Source organism: Monodelphis domestica, chromosome 5 (assembly GCF_027887165.1).
Source record: "Monodelphis domestica isolate mMonDom1 chromosome 5, mMonDom1.pri, whole genome shotgun sequence".
NCBI lineage: Eukaryota > Metazoa > Chordata > Mammalia > Didelphimorphia > Didelphidae > Monodelphis > Monodelphis domestica.
The window spans coordinates 111,453,341-111,477,173 of record NC_077231.1 but is presented as its reverse complement, the minus strand read 5'-3'; the positions used below and the strand labels follow the sequence as shown (position 1 = coordinate 111,477,173).

Genomic DNA, 23,833 nt, shown 5'->3' with positions numbered 1-23,833 from the left:
ATTATGATTAGAAAGTCATAATATCCATTTATTTATTTATTTAGAAATGTATCTTTTCTCATACCTTCACTTGTAAAAATTGAAAACAAATTGAGTATTTCACTCTAGCAATTTCTTTGAGATTTGGGTATAATTTTAAAAAGGAATGAATTGTGGTTTGTTTTCTAGAATTATGGAAAATCATAGCTTTTATTAGCCATTAGAATTCACCCATCAGAAAATATCTTGAAAAGCTAGAATACCGTGGGCCCTTTTGCCCTTTTAGTTATGTAATGCTACATTTTTGTAGTGTATAATCTAAAAATCTTGACCATTTAAAAATTTCATTTGAGGGCAGCTAAGGCAACTTCATGAATTAAAAGCCAGGACTAGACATGAGAGGTCCTGGATTAATATTTGGGCTCAGATACTTCCTTACTGGGTGATCCTGAGCAACTCACTTAATCCTCACTGCCTAGCCCTCATTGCACTTCTGCCATGGAACCCATACTTGTATTGATTTTAAGACAGGAGGTAAGGACTTAAACTATTGTTCAATCAATCTATTCCAGGTGCATATAAATTTTTTTTTCTATGTTCTTAGATGGAAACATATAAAATATGAAGTGTAGGTGACTTTATAGAGTATTTCCTTTTGTCAATGAGGAAGTAGAGATATGGGTAAAATAATTTGTGTGTAGTTAAACCTTTGTCAAACAAAGATTATCAATCTATTTCTCCTTAATCTTAGACTTCTTTTATTTCTAATCCCCTTAAACTGTGTATTTTGGTAGCTTTCTTTTAAACTTTTCCTACCTGTATGGATTTGGTACCTTGATTCTACCATAAAACTGATACTCTTTATGAATGTTTTTCTTTGTGACTCAAAGTTTGTCTGTTTGAAAGAAGACATTTGTTTAGTTTCTATCAACCCTCAAAACACCTTTATATTTGAAGGAGCCTCTATTTCAGTCTTTCTTTATACTTATCCAGTGCTTTGCATGCGGAAGAACTAGGGGAAACCACATACTTTTTTTTTTCCTGTTCCATTATAGAAGTTATTATGTGTCTGTTTTTCTTTGTCACCCCCCCCCAAAAAATAACTATTTTCTTTTTGTATTGCTGCTCCACAATTTTTCCTATGTGTCAGTGTGACTGTTCTCATAAATTGCCATTTGAATTTCTAAATCTCTCCATCCACTGGTGTCAAGCTTTGTTTTTTTATGTTTTTTCCTTCTCTTGCTCGTGCTGTTTCTCAGAAAGTCAATCTCTCACAAGCTGCATCCTTCACACCACATGTTGGTCTCTACAGTTGAGAAGAAGGTTTGTTTGGGATATGCTGGGAAAGTAAATGTTATATAAAGTTTCGTACTGTTCTGAATTGATATTCTCACTCTTGCCAGGACTGATGCTTGCTGAGAATTTGCTTGAAGAGAATTAATGTGACCATTTATGTGAAATCTTTTTTTCATGTTTAATCTTACCCGATTTTAGACAAATTCAGTTGTGTGGTACATACAGTCTTCTATTTTAGTCACCTACATTCTTTTTATATTTTTTTCATATTATGTTATTCTTCTTTTGCTGTTTTCCTTCAGTACCACACTGTGGGCATTTGGCATTTTTAATGCCCAAAGTTAACTCATTTAATGTACTTCATTCCTATAAGGTGGATGCTTCTAGGGATGATATTCACATTATTTTTAGATTGATAGACTTTTCTAAGGAATGAGAACATCTTCACAATGTATAGAATTGCAGAGTACTAATTTGTGTTTCTAACATTTTTTTCCATATCAAGGTCTACAAATAGTTGACCCTCATTATAGTGAGCATACCTAATATTGCTATGTATAGTTCTTTGTCTTTTAGAGAGAGAAAGGCATGCTCTTTCTTTTGGATGACTTCCCATAAAAGACAGTTTCTTATGGAATATCAAAAGGAAGAATTGTCTACTTCTGCCTTTTATTTGTTTTTGACTTTATGTACAAATGTAAATGCCCATACTCACTCATAATGCTTTCACCATAATTAGGTGTAAATAAGGTTATTTCTTAGGAAAGATTAAAAAGAATAAAAGGAATTTTAAATAAAAATAACATAATATTTGTAGGATCATCGATTTAGAGAAACTGATCTCAGTGTAAAACTTCATTTTACAAATGAGAAAACTAAAACCCAGAAAGATAATGCAAGTTGCTGAGATAAAATGTTGGCTTTGAAGTCAGGAATACCTAGGTTCAGATCTTGCTTCCATGATCCTCTACCTTTCATTACCTATATACAAGATTATTGTAACTTTATAAGGAAAGTATTTACTTATTTCTTTATTCAACAAGCATATATTCAGCTCCCACTGTGTTCCTGGTTTTGTGCTAGACAAAAATGACACTGCCCTATCTCTGGTGAAGCTTTTATTTTATTGCAGGGAAAAAAAATGTATGTAAGAAGTTAATAGGAAAAACATACAAAGTTAAAAGCACACTAATTTCCAGGTTTCAGGAACAAAGAGCACTAGCAAATGAGGTGATCAGATTAGAACTTGAGTAGGAGCAGACACTTGAGGTTAGCCTTAACCTCAAGAGATTAATTAACTTAGTGAAGGGGGAGGAGTTCTTTCCAGTGGGAGCCTGACTGTGCTAAAGCATGGTCAGAGGAATATCATGTAGAGGAAGTAAGCCAATTTGACTGGCCTCTAGAGCACATGAGATTAAAGAATGTTCAATAAGTCTGAAAATACAGGTTAGAGTTGGAATGTGAAGGTCTTTATTTTTTTTTAACATTATTTTATTTGGTCATTTCCAAACATTATTCATTGGAAACAAAGATCATTCCCCCCCCCCCCACACACACACACACACACAACCTCTCCCATAGCCAACGCATGATTCCACTGGGTATTACATGTGTTCTTGATTCGAACTCATTTCCGTGTTATTTGTATTTGCATTAGAGTGTTCATTTAGAGTCTCTCCTCAGTCATATCCCCTCCACCCCTGTAGTCAAGCAGTTGCTTTTCTTTGGTGTTTTTACTCCCACAGTTTATCCTCTGCTTGTGGACAGTGTTTTTTAGATCCCTGCAGATTGTTCAGGAACATTGTATTGTTCCCTAATAGAGAAGTCCATTACCTTTGATTGTACCACAGTGTATCAGTCTCTGTGTACAGTGTTCTCCTGGTTCTGCTCCTTTCGCTCTGCATCACTTCCTGGAGGTTGTTCCAGACTCCATGGAACTCCTCCACTTTATTATTCCTTTTAGCACAATAGTATTCCATCACTAACATATACCACAATTTGTTCAGCCATTCCCCAATTGAAGGGCATCCCCTCATTTTCCAATTTTTGGCCACCACAAAGAGTGCAGCTATGAATATTCGTGTACAAGTCTTTTTGTGAAGGTCTTTAGATACCTACTAGAGGACTTTTTAATTGGGATGATATTATCCTGCCTGTGCTTTAGAAAGATCAATTTTTGGTTCCTTTGCTGTGAACAAGGGTAAATACTGAAGGCAGGGGGACCATTTGATAATTTCTCATAATAATTCTGAGGAGAGATGGTGAGAACCTGTTCTCAAATCATGGTTTTATGAGTGTAGAAAAATGGAAGGGTACAAAAGATGCTGATGAGATATACTTGACAAGGCTTGGAAAATAAATGGATATGAGGGGTGAGGGAGAAGGAAGAATTTAGAATATTAATCATTCTAAATGAATCACTGACTTCTCAGAATTAATGGAAACTTTCATTGAATTGGCAAATCTGGAAAGATGGGAGGGAGAGTTTGGGGAGGATAGAAACTGTATTGTGTCCTAGTTTGGGTATGTTGTTTGTCTATGGTATATCTAGTGGGAGCTTTACAGGAAGCTGTGTAGAAAGAGGGAAAGAGCAGTATATCAAATACTGAACAGGTCAAAACAGATAAAAACAGAGAAGAGGGTGCATCCAGGTGACTTAGTGGAGCCTGAAGGTCTTGAGTTTAAATTTGTCCTTAGTTCCTAGCTGGGTGATCCTAGGCAACTCACTTAACCCCATTTGCCTAGCCCTTTTCTGCCTTGGACTGATATTTATTATCAATTCTAAGGTAGAAGGTAAGAGTTTTTAAAAAATACTGAGAAGAGGACTCATCAGATTTCTTAGTTATGGTTGTTGAAAATAGTTTCATGATAGTGAGATCAGCCTCCAGATTACAGTGGGTTGAAAAGCAAATGTAAACTACTTTTTTCTTGGAGTTTGAGAAAGAAGGGAGAACTATATAGTGTGACAGTTTGAGAGAATTGTCATGTCATGAATTTTTTTTAAGTAAGAATGAAGATCTGAGTGTTTATATGTAGCAAGGAATGAGGCAGTTAATAAGAAGAAATGGAAAATGAGAGAGAGAAGGGATTATAGAAAGGGCAATTTTCTAGAAATGACAGGAGGAAATGGGATCCAGGGTAGAGAAAGGGTGTTGATAATTGGCAAAGAAATGCCTCTTCTTTCTTTGGAACAAAGGAAGAGAGAGTTTAGGGATGAGGTTTAGGCAAGGTCAGAAATGTAGAAAAGAAGGGGCGTTTTTCATTGAAATATAAGGCAATGTGCTAAAGAGTATTTGTAAAGTTTAGCATATATGCTGTGGGAAATAAGATGAAGAGACATTTAGGCAGAGTATGTATGCTACAGAACACTTGAAACTATGCCACTTAATTGATAGAATTGTTATTTATATCATATGCTCTGCTACCCATTCTACTGATCCAGAAGTGACCTGAGGCTATTTGAATTTGCAGCATCCAGAAATTTTTTATTCTAGCCTCTGACATTTGTATATAACTTGTGATTTCATGTAGCACTTTACAGATTCAGTCAAAAAGAAAAGAAAAAGAAATCTCATATTTGGGCAAAATAAGTTTTTATTAGTATTTGTTAACAATGTCATTTGGATGGTGTGACTGCTTGTAGGCATGGTCATAGTCAAAAGTTCATAATCTTTCATTTAACACAATATTATGTGAATCTTCAATATTCTTTAAAATATGAGAGAGCATGATGTGAGAAGAATACTAGACCGGGAGTTGGAAGATTTTGGTCTTAGCCCTGACCATATGCTGATGTCCACTGAAGCCTTCATCAACTCCTGACTTCTCTATTCTCATTTTCTTTATCTGTAAAGCAGAGATGACAAATATTTGACCTACTTGCAGGCAAGTGTTCTTCATTGTGTGAAGGTTAGCTGACTTGACTACGAACTTAAAAAAGGAGAATCCAGATATTTGACCAGAATAATATGTCCTCATTTAATGTTGGCTCCCAGCTTTGATGGTCATTGATATAGAAGCCTATGCTGAAAAAGTTTTGTCCTAGATTCAGGCTATCATATGTGAAAATAGGAGTCATTGTTAAAAATCATAAGAACATAGATATTGGCAAGGGATCAAGGAATCCCTCTAGTTTTGCCCTCTTTTTGTAGATATAAGAAAAATTAGGCTTCAGAGGTCAAGTAACATGGCCACAGTCACTCCCAGAGGCTAGTTATGAACCCAGGGCTGACTCCAGATTTGTATTCTCTGCCCTGTACCACACAGACTCCTATGGTTAATATTTTTTCTCTCCCCCTCTCTTCTTAGTCCCCTTAGTTCCTTGATGACTTATGACTTCATTTGAATTGCTTTCTTCACAGTTACCAGTAAACTGTTAATTGATGATTCCGGTGACCTCTTCTCAGATCTCAGAGATTCTCAAGGAATAATCTCCTTGCCCTCTGCAGTCACCCTCATCTCTCTAGGTTTTCAGGAAATCATCTTTCTTGGTGGTTTTCCATCCTATCTGGCCACTCCTCTATCTCATCTGTTAGATCCTCATGCAGATCATGCCCCTACGTGTGCCCCTCAGGTTTCTGTTCTGGGCTGTCTTCTCTTCTCCCTCTATACTACTTCACTTAAAGATCTCATCAGTTCCCATGGGTTTAATTACCATTTCTAAGCTGATTATTCTCATATCTATCTTTCCTGCCTCTGTCTTTCTGCTGACTTCCAATCTCACATCTCCAACAGCCTTTTAGCTATCCTAAACTGTTATCTTCAATTCATCATATCAAAAACTGAACTCAATATTTTTCCACCCAATCTGGGCCCCCAGCCACCCCTCAGCTTCCTTATTACTTTGGAATAAAGCACCACCATTCTCCCAGGCTATCAGACTTGCAACCTCACTGTCATCTTTGACTTCTTGCTGTTTCTATTCCCTAGTATTTGGTACATTGCCAAGGATTGTCGATTTCATATTTTCAACATTTCTCTTTCTTTCTGGCTCATGCCTGGACTTTTGCAATAGCTTACTGTTGGATCAGCCTGTCTCAAGCTTTTCTCCACTCTATTACAGTATCCCTTCAGCCTCTAACTGATTTTCTTAAAGTGCAGATCTGATCATGTCCCCCACTCCCCCCACTATTCCCATCTACTCAGTAAACTCCAGTGATCTCCCATCACCTCCAAGTTCAATCAATATAAAATTCTCTTTTCTCATTCAAACCCTTTAAAACCCATTCCCGGTCCCTAAATTTCCAGCCTTCTTACATGTTATACTTTCTTGATTTCACCATCATGTTCTCTGTGATCTATTGACACTAGACTCCTTAATTTTACTTTACACAAGAAACTTCATCTTGATTCTGGGCATTTTCACTGGCTATCCCCCTTGCCTCAAATATCTTCCTTCCACATTTCAGCCTCCTGGCTTCAAGTTGTAGCTTAAAGGAAGCCTTACCAAGCCCTTGTAATTCTTGTACGTTCTCTCTGTGAATTATTTCCTGTATATGACTTATTGATTTATATTTGTTTACTCATCTGCCATATTGGGTATTAGATACCCTAAAACACCTTGCCTAAAAACTTCAGTAATGCAGTTCATTAAATATTAGTATGAATAGTCTGTACTTTTAAAAAATTCATTTGAAGGTGTATATAAAATTGTTAGTTCTTTCTTCCTTTTCTACCCTCCCTTCTAACTATTCAATTGGATTATTAACAAATAGTCTTAAAATTGGGAATTGTCCAAACTATAAACTGTGTCTGACTGTGAGATACTTACCTTGTATTCTGCCTCCAATTGCATTGATTAAAGGAAATAAAGATTATGATTAGCTTCATAGTGACCTGAGGAGTTTGTGACCACATCATTATTTTTTGTGTGGGAATATGGCCATATCTTTTCTCAACATAGTCATAGTTCTAAGTCATAGCTTCTAAGTTCAGAGGTAGTGAGATAAATGATCTTTAAAAGTTACTGTAGCTTTGGATGAAATGGGTAGAAATAAAACCCAAGTGGTACTTCACTTTAGTAAGTTCCACTCTTCTCTTTCTTCTTTACGAAGCTAGACTTCTTTTATTCCCTTTTGGGTTAATAGGTAATAATAAACCCTAAGGACTTTATTCTATTCAGGAACTTAGGGACTGGCTGCATTGCAATTTCAGTCTTGAGCACATAGAGAGGTATGAATACATAAAAAGCTATGCTTTTTTCACAAATTTCACAAATATGCTCATTCCCAAATGTGAGGTCAGCAGAACAAGAAGAAATTAAAAAATACTTTATAATTGGATAAAGTAAATTTTCATTTGAAATTTTTAGAGGGAAACTAGAATTTTTTCTTCTTTTACAGAATAATGGAAACATTGGTATTATTTTACTTTTTACTGTCTTATATCATAATGCTTTAGAACATTTTCAGGTTAGAGGTTTGTAAAAGCTTAGTTCTAGGAGCCATATGCATAATCTTGTAGGAGTGATCAACTGGCTCTGTCTTTTAATTATAACCCAATTTTCACTTATCTAATGGCCAATTTCTTGGTTTTTATTTTGGAAATTTTTTTATTCCTATAATAAATGATATACTTGATTTCAAAAAACTCATATTGATTAGAATGGTATAATCTACTCAGAAAGCATATCGTTGAGTTTTAAAAGTCTAGCCTAATGGCCAGCACCTAGTAAGTGTCCAGTAAATGCCTATTGCTTGATTGGTATAACACATGGCGTACTTCTCTCATTTTCTTTAATGCTATGCTTCATGTTTTGTCTTATGTTCTCAGTAGTGTTATCTCTGCACAGTAATCTCATTAACTCTTCATAACTTTCTCTTTGGCTTCTTCCTGGATATGGTGCTTCCTTCAGTCTCACCTCAAGGTCAGTATGTCCTTTTTGCAAAATAAGTATGTTTAGAATAGCATGTACTAATCTTATCTTGAGTTTGAATGAGGAACTATAATAATTCAATTTACTCTAGGAAAGATTTATTAAGTGCTTACTCTGTTCATTGTTCAGAGTACAAAACCAAATTGAAATAGTCACTGCTCTTATTGTACTTTCATTCTATTGGCAATATAATAAAAAAATGAAAAAATTGAAACTGAATCTTTCTAATTATGTAGAAGAGAGAATTGAGGAAATATACTTCCCTATGATAGGAATATTGCTTATACCTGTCAGATACAATGTATTTATCATTTTTGTTGAAGCACTTTTTCTTTGTTAATCTTTGTTACTGATTGGTGTACTAAGAGATTTGGGAGAGATATATTTGAAAATGATGTAAAAACAAGATTTGAAAATAAGGGGAAAAAAAGACTGTTGCAACAGAGAAAATGTAGATGCAGTTGCCTTTTTAAAAAAGCCAAAAAAAAAAAAAAGAAAAAAAAACCACCCCACTTACTCTCTTAGTATCAGTTCTAAAACACAAGAGCTCCAAGGGCTGGGCAATTGAGATTAAGTGATTTGCCATGGGTCACCCAGTTAGGAGAAATGTTTTGGGTCAGTCAGATTTGAACCCAGGTCCTCCTGACTCAAAGCCTGGGACTCTGTGACACCTAAATGCCCCCTGCAATAGCCTTTCATAGTGTACTTTTAAAGATATTTGTAATATTGTACTATATCCAAAAGTAGAAAAAAATTTAATTCATAAAATAATCGCTATTAAGATTTAACTACAGGTAGTCTACAGAAAAGAACATTGCTTTCTTACCTTTGTGTTTTTGATGAGAATTCTGAATATGTTGTGGGAATTTTATCACTGTGTATTATGAGTAAAGCAAAAGAATATCTTGAGGCTCCTTGAAAATCTATACTTTTACAATAGTGCTTCTTGTTGTCACTTGGCAGTTCACACATTTCTGCTCTGAATGAAGCTACTCCTTCAGGTTTCTTTCCTAGACTTTGTATACTAGAGAACAGAAATCTTTTGATGGTATTTACATCCTTTTCATATTCACTTTGATTATCTTCAGCTTCCATTCTATTCCCCAAACATTTTTCTGTTTGACAAAATATTTATTTTGAGGGCATATATGTGACTCAGATTGAGAGCCAAGCCTACAGATTGGGAGTCCTGGGTTCAAGTCTAGTCCCAGACACTTCTAGTTGTATGGTCCTGGGGAAGTCACTTAACTCCAGTTGCCTAGCCCTTACCACTCTTCTGCCTTGGAACCAATACTTAATATCAATTCTAAGATGAAAAGGAATGTTTTTTTTTTTAATCCAACTAATATGTGTTTGTCTATATGTTATATATAAACATTGGATTTTTGCCTATAAAACACTTAATATAAGTTTATAAACAATAAAAAATATATATGGCTCATATATAAGTACTTATGTATACAGTTTCTATGAAGCATATATATATATATATATATAGATATATATAGATATATATATGTACACACACATAAATAACTAAAACAAGGTATCTAGTTTATTTTTATGCAAATAAACTTGGTACCTTTTTTTAGTTTACCTGTTCTATAAAGCTACCCTCCATGCCTACAATTCTCTTCTTCACTTTCTGGCTTCCCTGGCTTTCCGTTGGGTCCTAGCTAACATTCCAAGTATACAAGAAGCTTTTCCTATTTCTTAAAGATAGTCCTTTCCTTTAAAAATTATTTCCCTGTCTATTTCTTGTTTGCATATATTTGTCTCCATATTACCTTAAAACTTTTTAATGCTAGTGCATTCTCTGCAAGATTATCTCCAATTTATCTTACATATTTCTTTTTGTACATTCTGGTCTACATATTGACATCACCTTCCTCTAGGTACTTTAAACTCCCTAAGAACAGGGACTTTTTTTGGTCCCTTTTTCTCCCCTTGCACTTAGCACAATTCCTGGTACATAGGAAACCCTGTAAGGGGTAAATTTAGGGGGTTTTGACTGAATATATTATACTAGTGGACACCAGAAGTTGATTCAAATCCCAATAAAAATAATCAAGTCAGTTTGGGAATTTTATGGTGGTTTAAGTAATATAGAAGGAAGGAATTAAGAAGAGAGAGAGAAAGGGGTATAAGATTTCTCTGGCCTATCCTAAGCCAAGGGAAGTTCAGAGAACTCAGCCATGAAGTCTCCTCAGAAGATTAGGAGCTTCCTAAGAGGATAGTGTTTTGGAAGTTAAAGGAAAAAGGAATCAGCCTAAAACTTGCCCAGGTCGCTCAGGGAAAACACCTCACCTCACTGGCGCTACAGAGCTTCCCCCAGTTATCTCACCGGCAAGCCACAACGCGCCAAACCACCAGGATGCCACCATGAGCCATGCCAGCCATAGCGAGAGCCACATCTCCGCAAAAGAGCCCAGAAAGAGGAAGTGACGCAAAATATATAGACCATTTTTTACACCACTTCCTGAATCTCACATGTACCAATGGTAGCTTAAGCCTGACTTAGGACAGCCCGGGGTTGGGGTGGGGAGTCTGTCAGATGTTTCTTATTTGTCACTTGCTAGCACATGTCTGTCATAGACCATCCTCCTCAACACGTAATCCTTAAGTAGGGGATTAGACATTCCTGGTTGCTAGACTAAGCAGGGTTGAGTAAATCTAAAATTCACAATTCCCCCAGGTGATGATTGGGGAACTAGTCTCCCCATTTGATCACTAAACATAATCATTTTGCACCTCTAAATTCTTCTAACTGCAGGTACATACAAAATTTCACCTTCTAAGAGGAAACTACTATAGTTAGATAGAAGAGAGAAAGACAGCAAAACCAATGTTTGCTGGTGTGAATTTTAAAACTACTCCACCCTACTCAGGCCATACTTTAGAAGATCTGATTTAGCTATTTCCTGATTAGTAACAATGGAGATATTTGGTTTAACAGAATCAAGGCTTGGGAATTATGTATTTCTCCACCCTACTCGGTTTAACAAGGTCAGGATGCCTGCACCACAGTCAAAGATTTAATTACCTGAGGAAATGGCCTTCAACAGACATGTGCAAAAAAAGCGGACAGACCCCTGGGCTGTCCTAAATCAAGCTAAGCTATCATTGGTACAGATGAGACACAGGAAAGTTACATAAAACCATCTATATAAGGCACGTCACTAGCTCTCTCTTGCTCTTTTCCCCGGAGAGGCGACTGGCTGTCAGCGTGCTAAGCATTCCAACATCTTGGCGTGGTGGAAGCTATTGTCTGGGTTTAGCGGTGAGTCTGCCCTTGAGCTGATTCAGGTTCAGACATCTTGGCTGCGCCCTTTGGAGTTCAGGCTGATTCCTTCCTCCTTACTTTTCAAAAACCTTATCTTCCTAGAGCCTGTGGTCTTCCTCTTGGCACTAGCCATGCGGGAGGAATCCTACACCCTTTTCCTTCTTTCTTCTTAATTTCTTTGCATTATATCGATTAAATCACCATAAATTTCCAGCTGACTTGGTTATTTATATATATACATATATATATATATATTTGGGATATCCATGGCAACCAAATAATTAACATAGTTTAGGTCACAACGCTAAATTATCCTTTACACTGGGCACACTGACAAAGACCAATTAGGGGGCAGTCCCCTTTTGGCATAAGAGTATGCATTCACATAAATGTTCAATCCACCTTCAGTTCAAACAACCACACCCAAAGTTCATTCTGGATCTTCTTGATATAGTGTAGGTTTTTCAGGCATCTTTCTACAAGCAGTTCATTCTCTGGATTTACAGGAGTTAGCAAGCTTCTTTCCTTAAAGATATTTCTCGAACAAAAATTTTAAATCTTGGATTTTTATTAAATACAATCCTCACCCCCCCCCCAAAGTTCAGCTCAGGATGCAATGTTGAGTTATAGGGGTGTATGAGTCAATTATCAAAAGAAGAGGAAAAAAAAACCAAAAACATAAAAAAATAATGGAAGAGAGTTAAACTTTTGGGAGAAAGAAAAAAAATCAAAATCAGAATCAAAATATCTATGTTATAAAATTTTGAGTAAACAGAATAAGTTCATAAGGCCCTTGTATTAGGGTATAATAAATTTCTAACAGACCTTGTATTAGGGTCCAATTTAAAGTAATTTCTATCCCAAAAGTCTATAGGACAGAGTGCAGTAATATTTCACTTACCATTTTCAGCTAAGACTATAGGAAGTTGCCATATTATAAAAGAGAAAACGTACTAGATTTTTATTTTGATAGGGATGTGCCATTCCCTGGTCTGATTTTTTTTTGGTCATTCTCAGGGATATGGGAACCAGGATGATAGCCAAACTTCAGTACTTTTCGTATTTCACAAAGAGTGTGGATACAAGGAAGTCTTATGACTTAATATCTGTCAAGCGATGCAACCTTCTGACTCATGTTAGGTTCAAGTCCTTTTGTAATGGCTTAGAAGTGCATCAATCCTACCTGGATTGCTTTCTTTCTTTTTGATCTGTGTGCTCTTTTTGGAACTATTCAGATTAAGTCTGTGGTCCTTTTTGATCCCATTTTCTAGAATCAGACACAAACATTAATCACAGTTCCATAACGTTTATCAATAAATGGTATGTTCCCACAGTTTTAGGCTTTGGGGTATGCATTAATATTATAGCACATATATATGTATTTTAAATATTACTGCAGATTTAAAAATTAATATTGATTTTACGTACCTTAAGTACAAGAAATGAAAAAAAGGAAAAAATCAAATATTCTAATCAAAAGAAAAGAAAAGCAATAATAAAAATAAGGGGAAAATGTCAGGAATTCAATGTGTTCCCAAAAGTACAGTATCCACTTGTCTATGGATTATTATCTCCAATGCATGTGATAGGATGCAGTCAATCAGTCTCAATAGAAGATGCTCTTTTTACATGTGAGCAATGAATCCAAGAGTCCTTCTTTCCAATCTTTATAGATGTTGGAGTAGTTAACAATATTTGGAATGGCCCTCCCCAGGAAGGCTGAGTTGCTCCAGTACACTGGCAGTTCTTTATATATACTTTGTCTCCTGGGTTCAGGTTTTGAAGTGAAAAGTCTAGTGGTCTGGCTTGTACTGCAGCTCCAGATTCATGGAGTTCACACAGTTTGTGCTATAAATCCTGTATGTAGGAAGCAATAGTAGTATCTCCCCTTAATAGTGATGTATATGCAGGGGAGAAAAGCTTAGCCTGTATAGGTGAATGTCCAAAAAGCATCTCAAATGGTGACATGTGTAGGTCTCCTCTAGGCCTGCTTCTAAGATAAAATAGGGCTAGAGGGAGAATTTCAGGTGATTTTAAATGTGTCTCAGTGCATAATTTTTCAATCATAGTTTTAAGTTCTCTGTTCATTCTTTCAACCTGACCTGAGCTCTGGGGATGATATGGTACATGAAATTTGGGAATTATCCACAAGCAAGAATATATCTGATTTAGGACAGAATTAGTAAAATGACTTCCTCTATCTGAATCAATACATGCTGGCAGGCCAAAGTGAGGAATAATCTCTTTTAAAAGCACCTTAGCAACAAAAGCCCCTGTGGCTCAGGTTGGAGGAAATGCTTCCGGCCATCTGGTCATTTATCTACTATGATTAGATAAAATTTATAACGTCCAGTTTTGGGCATTGTTATGAAATCTATCTGTAGTCGCTCAAAAGGTATCTAAGCCAGAGGACGCCCACCAAAGTCTTTGCCACGAAACGCATATTTGTTATATGTTTGGTAGGTAGAGCAGGCTGTACACACTTTAGAGGCTATAGTAGTTATATAAAGGGCTATCCATACTCTCTGAACAGAGTCCATGATGCGCTGGGTATCAAAGTGATCATTTTTATGAACAGATTGGCCAATTTGGTGATAGAAACTTCTAGGGAGCAGGGGTTTTCCTTCAGATGACACCCATATCCCATTAATCTGTTTTGCTTTAAAATTTTCCTTCCATTTTTCCACTTCCTTTTCATTATAGGAAAGTGATAAATTTAAATCATAAGTGGTTGTCAATGTTAACATTAATTCAGGACCTTCTATGATATGACTGGTAGCTTTGGAGTGGTATCTGCTTGGTCATTATCCCCAAAGACAGGGTCAATGTCACCTGGATGGGCAGAGCAATGAACTACAGCTAGGGATTCAGGCAGCTAGAGAGCAGAAAGAACTTCATTAATAATTTCTGCATTCGCTATAGATTTTCCAGCTGAGGTTAAAAATCCTCTCTGGAGCCATAGCATACCTACTGAGTGGCAAATGCCAAAAGCATATCTAGAATCCATATAAATTGTTGCCTTTTTATCCTTGGCAATTATACAGGTGTGTTTCAGGGCTATGAGTTCTGCCCCCTGAGCACTCATATTAGAGGGCAGTGAAGCTGACCAATCAGTGGCAAATTCTGTGACTATGGCAACTCCAGTGTAGCATATGCCATCCCTCGTAATAGAAGAACCATCAGTAAATAAGACCAGATCTGGGTTGTCTAAGGGAGTGTCCAAGAGATTCTCTCAAGGCTTTTCTGCCATGGACACTTAGTGTTTCACAACTGTTTAATGGTTCTCCTTATGTTGGTAAATCTGGAAGCAAGGTGGCAGGGTTAAGGGCTGTACAACATTTCACAGCATAATTTTCATTGTTTAGCAGGGTTTTTTCATACTGTGTAATTCGCTGATCTAAGAATGCCTGTGTTCTATGTCTTAACAAAAATGCTTCTACCTCATGTGGGAACATAATTGTTAATGGGCATCCCAATACTAGATCAACAGTTTTTGTCACTAGTAAGGCTGTAGCAGCTATTCCTCTAAGACATGGTGGTACTTCTGAATCTACTGCCACCAGCTGGGCCGAATAATAAGCAATTGGACACTGAGAAAATCCCAAAGTCCCCTCTTCTTTATTAAATGCTCGTAAACTTGATGGTTAGCTGGGGCCTATACAGGAAAAGGCATCCTAGAGGATGAAGGGCCTTAAGACCATTCTTTGTAATGGTCAGTTAATGAAACTGGGATGTTGAATCTGGAGGAGAGTGGATTTGGTGGGCATAAAGATGTAAATATATATTCAAGTCTTTGAAACACTTTCACATGGGAGGATAATTGGACTCATTCTTGACTCTAGAAGGCAGAACTAGGGGTAGTCCAAGGAGATTACAACAAAGCAAGTTTAAGGTTAATATAAGGGAAACGATTCTAAGTATTAGAGATATTTTTAAAATAGAGTGGATTTCCTTGGTTGACAGTAGTTTCTTATCAATTGACGTCTTCAAGCATAAGCTAAATAAATTCAAGGATATTGCAGAAGAGATGTTTGTTTTCAGATATGAATTGGACTATTTCACCATTGAATTTTTCTTCTATTAACAGAAATTCTGTGGTTCTGTGGATTCTCATAAGAGAATTTTAGAATATCTTTTGTGCTTTCACTTTTAGAAAGACCTCTTCTGATTTAAAAATCTTTTTGTTTTTAATATCCCATCACACATTCTTTTTTCCTTTTACATTCAGAATATAATTTTCTTCTGCTCTGTCCTTTTCTATTGGAATTTGGGGACCCTAGGTTTTTTTTTTTTTATTAACTTTCCAGGGCAGACTTCAAAGGGAAATGAACATTAGGCACCTTCTCATTTTGATTACATAAGATAAAAGTTATGTTTTGGAAAAAAAATTATATACAATGTTCCCTTAGCTTCCTTTCTCTTAGCTTCTTCTAACTCTCCTTATAGAAGATGATAGAAAAAGCTTTCCTTTTACAAGAGAAGAAAGGAGAAAAGCTAACTTCGTGAATACCCAGAACTATGTGTGTGTGTGTGTGTGTGTGTGTGAGATAAGATTTTTAACTGTTGAAAGAATGTAATTTTTATTTATAACTTAACGTGCCATTTCCTTACTGTATTCAGAATTCACTTTTTTTTTTGCTGTTTTGTTTCTAGTGTGTTATATTATGATGGAATTCAAATTGGAAGATCTAAATAAATCATCTAGTCCATTTTATAGATGATTTAAGTCCCAGAAAGGGAATGTAAGTTGGCCAAGGACATGTCCAGAATTTGTGTCAGTCTCTTCTGACTTTCCTTTCCCTCTTACTACATTCTTCTGTTTCTGAGATAAAAATTATCCCAGGATCCATCAATTAAGTGCTAGTTCCAGTTGTTTAGTTGTGTCCATCTCTTCAAAATTAAAGTCACAGTTCCATTTTTGACCAATTCGCAAGTGTTTTCATCTTTGGCTTTTTGTTACTTCTTTCTAAAAGTGTCTGTTTTTGACAACTATCCACAAGATGTCTAGTTTGATTTACTCAAACTCTTAGGGATATGTATCCCTGAATCAACATCATATCTTGAGAGTAAATTTGCAGAGGAATTTCTTCCAGTAGATTAACTTTCCAGATTGTAAGCCAAATGTAGAAGTTTTCTAGGTAATGTTACTTAAACTTGCTAGTGATAAAACATAGTATAATTTAGCAGGGCCTCCGAAACCTCATATCATTGGCCTTATAATAATTAGTTCATATGGTGAAAGCCAGTTTAAATCTTGTGCAGTTGATCTTACTAATATCAGAACTATAGGAAGAACATCAAACTAAACTACCTTTAACCCATCTGAAATTTCAATCTTGGGGGCAGCTGGGTAACTTGATGAACTGAGAACCAGACCTAGAGATGGGAGGTCATAGGTTCAAGACTGGACTCAGACACTCCCTTGCTGTGTGACCCTGGGCAAGTCACTTGACCCCCACTGCCTAGCCCTTACTGCTCTTCTCTCTTAGAACAGATATAGTATTTATTCTAAAACATAAAGTAAGGGTTAAAAAAAAAAGAAAAGAAAGTTTCAATCTTCACATGTCATTTGTTTTTACAATTTTATTTGAGACATATGTAGTTCTGTAATGTAGCTATAATACTGTTATAAACGATACTATTTTTAGGCAAGAAAAATAATCTTAGAAAGGATCTTTGTTGATCTGACTTGTAAAATGAATCTTTTGTTTCTTGATATTAAGAGAGAAACAGAGGCAGTGACAGAGACTAACCTTAGGTACAAAGAAAAAAAATCAAACTAAGGATAATTTACAAAATAAAATCTAATTTTTTTTCAATTATTTGACGGTTTAGTAAAAATTTAGCTTCAGTGTTGAAACCCATTCTTTATTATTAGTAATTTTCTACTGATGTCCTAACTTGAAAATCTACTTTTTTAAGTAAGCATTAATATCACACTGCTTTCTTTTAAATTTTTTGCATCCATTTAACCATCTTGCACATCCTGAAATGCTTTGTACAGATTTAATACATGAACTTCAATTGTATCAACTGTCTATAAACAACAATTCTATCAAAACTATCAACTCAAATTGAGATATACTTTTCAAAACTGTTTTAAGACTAGGAAAGTGTGAAGCTCTATTGTTCTTAATGAATCTGTATCCAACTATTTTGTATGAAGTATAAATGAATGTATTAAATGGAACGAGGAAAACTGATCTTTAGCTATTTGCTTAGAGCAAGCAGAAATTTCTAGTGAGTTATAGAGAATACTGAATTACCATGCATCTTCTGGTAGAGGTAACCTACTAAAGTTTTACTTTTTAACCATAAAAATATATTGCTTATATTGAACGACAATGTTTCACTGAGCCATCCTTGTTTTCCTAGCATGACAAATTAATGTTTTAAACATCTTGTTTAAAGATTTCTGTCATATTATGTAGTTTGACAAGGATCAGTTTCAGTCACCTTGGAAATGGCAAATATTTCCCTCCTCTTTTCCCAGCATAGTACATATAACGTATGTACCTCCAGGTACAATAGTTTGTTTTGTAAAGGAAATGAGTGGCATTTATTTCCTTTTTTTATCTTTTCCTTAAAAATAAAAACATGACTTAAATATTTCTTGACCGTGAATTAAAACAGTTCTTTATGTGAAAGCCTTAATTCAACTCAAAACCTTATAAATGATTGCTCAAACATATGCAAAGGCCAGTACCTCAATCATATCCAAAACCTGTGTATTTTGTTTGGTCATTTGTATGGGTAGGAATCTCTGTATATTCAAATGAACCTGAAAGTTCAGTTATTCTCTATTACTTTCTAGAGAAATTTTAAAATATATCATTTAGAATCATTATCTTTACTTGTCCTTTTAATCCCCCCCCTTTTTTTTTTATTTTGGCATTTGAAAGATATTCTGAAGGATTTAAAGTTTGTGAAGACTTTTTTCTACTTAGCATTCTATTTTTTTAATGTTGTGAGAGCAACAAGTAACATTCAAATGAACTTGAAATTCTATGCAACGTTTTAAAAGAAAAGTATAACTAAGTGTTCTAGATTTTTATTTATAGTTAAACCACATTGTTAAAATTCACATTTGCTGCACAATTCTTCCCTATGTTTTATAATATGGATATATAGGAACAGTTATTTTCACTTCTTAAAACTTCATATAGGGCAAGATTTACAAATGGGCATTCATCATACATATTGAAAACATCACAAATGCTCAGTATTGATCAAAATGATGTTGTTGTTCAGTTATTCAATTATGAATTTCCTTGTGACCCTATGAACCAAAGTTGACCAGGGGTTTCTTGGCAAGAATACTGGAGTGGTTTGCCATTTCCTTTTCTAGTAGATCCAGTAAATCTTTTTTTCAGGCAATTAGAGGTTAAATGACTTGCCCAAGGTTACTCACGATGTATCTGAGACTGAATTTGAACTCAAGTCTTTCTGACTTGAGCCCATTGTTCTTATTGATAAAATTGTTTCTGACAAAAGATGTCAAAGTTCTAGCAAATGATATTGATTTTTAATTTTCTTATAGTGATATATCTGTAAATATAAATTTTTTGATATTAAAAGAAAATTACATGCTTTTTATTTATGTCCTATCTGATTTTCATGCATATATGTAACATGCACATTAATGTTTAAAATTTATCATGATAATGTTCTTTTTTATTTATTTGTTATATATCATTCCTATCTGATTTTAATGTCAGCATATTCTTTAAAAAAGAAATACATAAGTAGGTAGTTTTCTAGATTAGTATGTAGCTTGTAGGGATTCTTTTCTACTCTGTAATGGCTCCCATTTATATTTATGTTTGACAACTGTTATTTTATGGAATCTGCCCCAGTAATTTATGCTAAATTCTTATACATATATTATTTAAAAATAAAGTCTAAAGTACTGTTAATGAATTTGCTTCTAGTACCTTTTTTCTCAAATGAATATGACCAGTGTTCTTAAAAATATAAATTATCCATTAAAAATGGATTCCGTGCATGTACAAGTATATGCATGAGTGTTTTTCATTTGTAGCTGAATTTTTTTTACATCTTAAATCATAACCCTCCTTGACACAAAATAATAGTCTCATATGTTCTGAGCTTCTTTTTAAGAATTTTGTATCACTACTCAGAGATATTTGACTAAACTTCATCAAAACTATCTGGTACTAGAAAAATTTTATCTCTAATCTTAATCATCCATCCAGGATTTCACAGCTTTCAAGATTAAAAAACTTGTCATATTTCTAACTTAAGACTTTGATAGTTTCTTTTTTTTGCCCTAGGAAGTTAAAACTGACTTTTCCTGATCCCTCCTATTGTTGGATCTCTTTTTTGACTTTTTTCAAATTTATTCTGTATATGACATGTCAGAATATAGTTGTTTGCATAATTCGCACCATTAGAATGTAAGCTGTTTGAGAGGCTGGTACCTCTCCGCTTTCCATTCCACATCCCATCCCACCATTGGTATTCCCAGAACATAGTATAATGCTCAGCACATAGTAGGTGCTTAATAAGTGTTTATAGACTATGAACTATACAGTGCTATTTTGTTGTATAAAGTCCTTTTTAAATACCATGCAAGGAGCTTAAGTTGGTATGGAAATTACAGCTATCCCAAGAATACCTTCCTTTAACTATTCATTAGTATCAGCTTCATAGAATTAAGAGAATGTGCAATTTTGAAAAGTTCATTTTTTTTTCAATAGGCAAATAAAAGACCAAAATAAGAAGGTTGCCAATCTGAAGCACAAGGAGCAAGTGGAGAAAAAGAAGAGTGCACAGATGCTTGAGGAGGCTCGGCGGAGGGAGGACAATCTCAATGACAGCTCTCAGCAGCTCCAGGTCAGAGCAGAAAAGAAAACATTAATGCATTAGCAGTATTGTTTGATATGTAATGGCCTGCAGCTTTTTTCTGTGCTTATGTCTGCCTCTTCAGTTCTAAGTTGAGTTCAGGCTTAGTTATTCCCTATCCTCTTCTGCTTTCTTCCTTCTGCTACAGCCTTGATGCTTTTGTCCCTCCTATTCCAGCATTAACACACTCCCTTTAATTCTAAATCTTTTTTTTTCTCAAAGTGTTTTTATCTGGTGCTCATGAAAATGCAGGTCCCTCAGAAAATCACTTCATCCATGGCTACTTTATTTAGTGATGGATACTTTCTATGACATAGGGCCAGGAGGGAGTGTGAGCATGCTTTTTGTTCCATATTGTCATGTACCAGCCCTCCTGCCTCCTTGCTCAGCTCCTTTGAGATCCGTTCCACTATCTCTTGGCTCCTACGTCATTCTCCCTTCTTTCTCAAGAACATTAGTTCCTAGCAGAGAGTCTTCTTTCCCACCACAATCCTGGCTCTCATCTTTGGGAACTTTATTGAAGTGGTAAATTTTTTTTTTCATTTGTGGCTCAGGTTTTGTTTTTATTTTATTTTTCCATTTCCACATTAATACCTTGCTGTACCCTCACTCAGATATTTGTTCTCCATGTAAGCCTCCTCATCTCTCATTATTACAGTTGATTCCCTGTAGGTTTGAGAGACATGAGAGACAGTGGAATCATCTATAACTGAATTACTCCCATGATCCTAAATTCATAATTCTCTCCCTTGACACTAAGGTTCTGTTCTCTTCTCTTTCCCTCTGTTTTACTCCATAAATATGTTTTTTTCTCACTAGACCAAACACTTCACTTTAATGCCTTCACTTCACTCCCACTTCTCTACTTTGTTTTCTTTATCCTTCACTCTTGTTCTATATTTTTGTTCTTTTCCTTCCTCTCCATTAATCCAGACCTTGCCTAAGTAAGCCCTTATCATTATCTTCCTTGTCCATTGTAATAGTCTCCTGATTGAGCTCCCTCCTTCTGATCTTTTTCTTTTTCAGTTGTCTTCTCCCTGGTTCCATAATATCCTCCCAGTTTCTGGGGATGTCACTCTCCTGATTAAAAATCTATAGTAGATCTCTGTTGCCTCAAGACAAAATAGGAACTCAACCATCTAACATTTGAAGCCCTCCACTCTTACTGCAACTTGCCTTTCTAGCCTTAGTCATGTTATACATTCAAATTTCATCTAAATTATCAGAACTCAGCATTCTATATCCTTTATATTCCTTCTAACAGATTAGTTCTTACTTCTTCAGTTTACTACCTGTTTTCTGTGACTTATGGAATCACTATCTTTTTTCAAGGTTTACTCCTTTTTGAAAGAAAAGTTTTTTTGTTCCTCTAAGTTGTTAATGCTATCACTCTCCAAATCACTATATTTAACAACAGTAATAACTGGCATTTATAAAGCACTTTAAAGTTTGCAAAGGACTTTAAATAAGACTTTCTCACTTTAGACTTATTAAAAACTTATGAGAGATATTATAGGCTTATTATTTCCACTTCACAGATGAGGTTAAATGCTCAAAAGGTTAAAGATATTCATTCATAGTTACACAGCTAGAACATGTCAGAAATGGTATTTGAACCAAGATCTTGATTCCACTACCTTAGTCACCACTCCATTGACCAACCCAGGTTTCTTCCTTATAGATGACGAAGTTAATGATAACAATTACTATCATGTTTTCTTGAATCTGGGACAGTGAGCATTCATCACATTTTTGTTGTGCTCAAAAGTGTTCTAGGTGAAGAGAGAGTAAGTACCTATAATACATGCCAGAGCCTTTTTTGTACATAATAGTTGTTAAATATTTTTTTAATTCAACTAAATTCCTTCTAGATCTATTAGCTGTTTTTTTTTTTTAAACAGCTTTACAGAGAAAGGGAAAATTTAACTCCAAATCTCCTGACTTTTTCCTTAATCTGATAGTTCAATCAATGGTGTTTGAGAGTCCTATAATTATTTAATTAATTAATTGAATTTTAAGCTGATTTATTTTTAAAAGCCCTTATTTTCTATCTTAGCATCAGTTCTTAATTAGAAGAGTGGCAAGGACTAGGCAATTGGGGTTAAGTGACTTGACCAGAGTCACCCAGCTTAGAAGCATCTGAGGTTGGATTTGAAACCAGGTCCTCCTGATTTTCCTCAGTGTAACTTATACATTGACTTGGTGTGTGTGTGTGTGGGGGGGCGGGGGGCTCAGTTTCTAAAGTTCAGTTTTCTATGCTTAATTTATGGGAAAGGAGAACTTTGTTTTTGCCATTTTTTTGGTGGGGGTAGAAGGAGGAGGAGGTCTGTGATTTTATTGGTGTAGGTTAATGGTCTCCAAAAATGGGGCTGTGAAATGAAATGCCAGGGAGACTGACTTACATCAAAGGGGAGCCTGAACAACCATTTAGAAGGTGAGAAGAAGAATCACATCTTACACTCCCCATAATAATCAATTATGGACTTGTGTTTAGCAAAACTACATAACTCCCTTCAAGTCCATTTCACTGTGCTGTTTCCCATAGCTATCTAGCTTCACCAGATATATGCACCATAGGGAAATAAATATCTCACTTAACCAGACTCGGGTACCAGCACTGGCTACACAAGTGTCTTCCCCTCTTCCTCCTCATCCCTTCATCCTTCCAACACATGTACATATTCTATTTTTGTTGGCAGAGTTATTAGTACAGAGTGAACAGGCATAGATGGGTTATGACTACAGTATACTTACCATCCAAATCCATTCTTCTTTTAAACTTCCTGTTAGATAGTATGTTTAATTCTACCAGATTCTCAACTTACTTCTTATTCTCAAATCTTCCATTAAGCAAACCTGATCTCTTCAAAGTTACCAAGAATTTCTTAATTGTCAAATCTGATCATCTTTCTCAGTCTTCATCCTTACAATAGGCAATACAAAAGGCAATAAGTATTGTCTTCCTTACAATATTTGACATATTAACCACTCTCTCCTCCAAGATACTTACTTTTTTCTCTCTGGATTGTCATAACATTGGTCTCTTTGGTTTTCCTTCATACTATCTGACAGCTCCTCATTCTTCTTGGCTGGATCTTCTTTGATGCTATTTCCTTTCCCTATGGACTATTTATTATCTATGCATTCTAAGTTATTTCCTTTTCCCCCTCCCCTGAGCTTAATTATTAGTCCTATTTATATGGCTCCCAAATCTGTTTTATCTATTTATCTATATTCAATCTAAATCTCCCTCTTGAATTTAAGTTTCACATTATGACCTACTTAGAAGACGTTTTGAATTGGATATTCTTTAGGCTTTTGAATTCGTGTCCCAAATTGCATTTACTACTTTTTCCTCCACACACAGTTATGAGATAGATAGATATAGGTTTTATAATTTCTATTTTACAGATAAGGCTAAATGCTCAGAAAGTTTAAGTGATTCCTTCATAGTTGCAAATCTAGAATATGTTAGAGATGGTATTTGAACCAAGATCTTGGTTCCACTGCTTTATCCACTACTCCATTAACATCTT

General features: G+C 35.3%; 1 protein-coding gene across 10 annotated transcripts in view; it reads left to right on the top strand.

Annotated features, from left to right (window-relative positions):
- ERC1 (ELKS/RAB6-interacting/CAST family member 1) overlaps nt 1-23,833 on the top strand; it is a 457,438-nt gene that overhangs the window by 270,331 nt on the left and 163,274 nt on the right. For all 10 annotated transcript variants that reach the window (XM_056800772.1, XM_056800770.1, XM_056800774.1 and 7 more), the window contains one exon: nt 20,153-20,288. In XM_056800772.1, the coding sequence (XP_056656750.1) occupies nt 20,153-20,288 (136 nt within the window). The remainder of the gene's footprint in view (nt 1-20,152; nt 20,289-23,833) is intronic.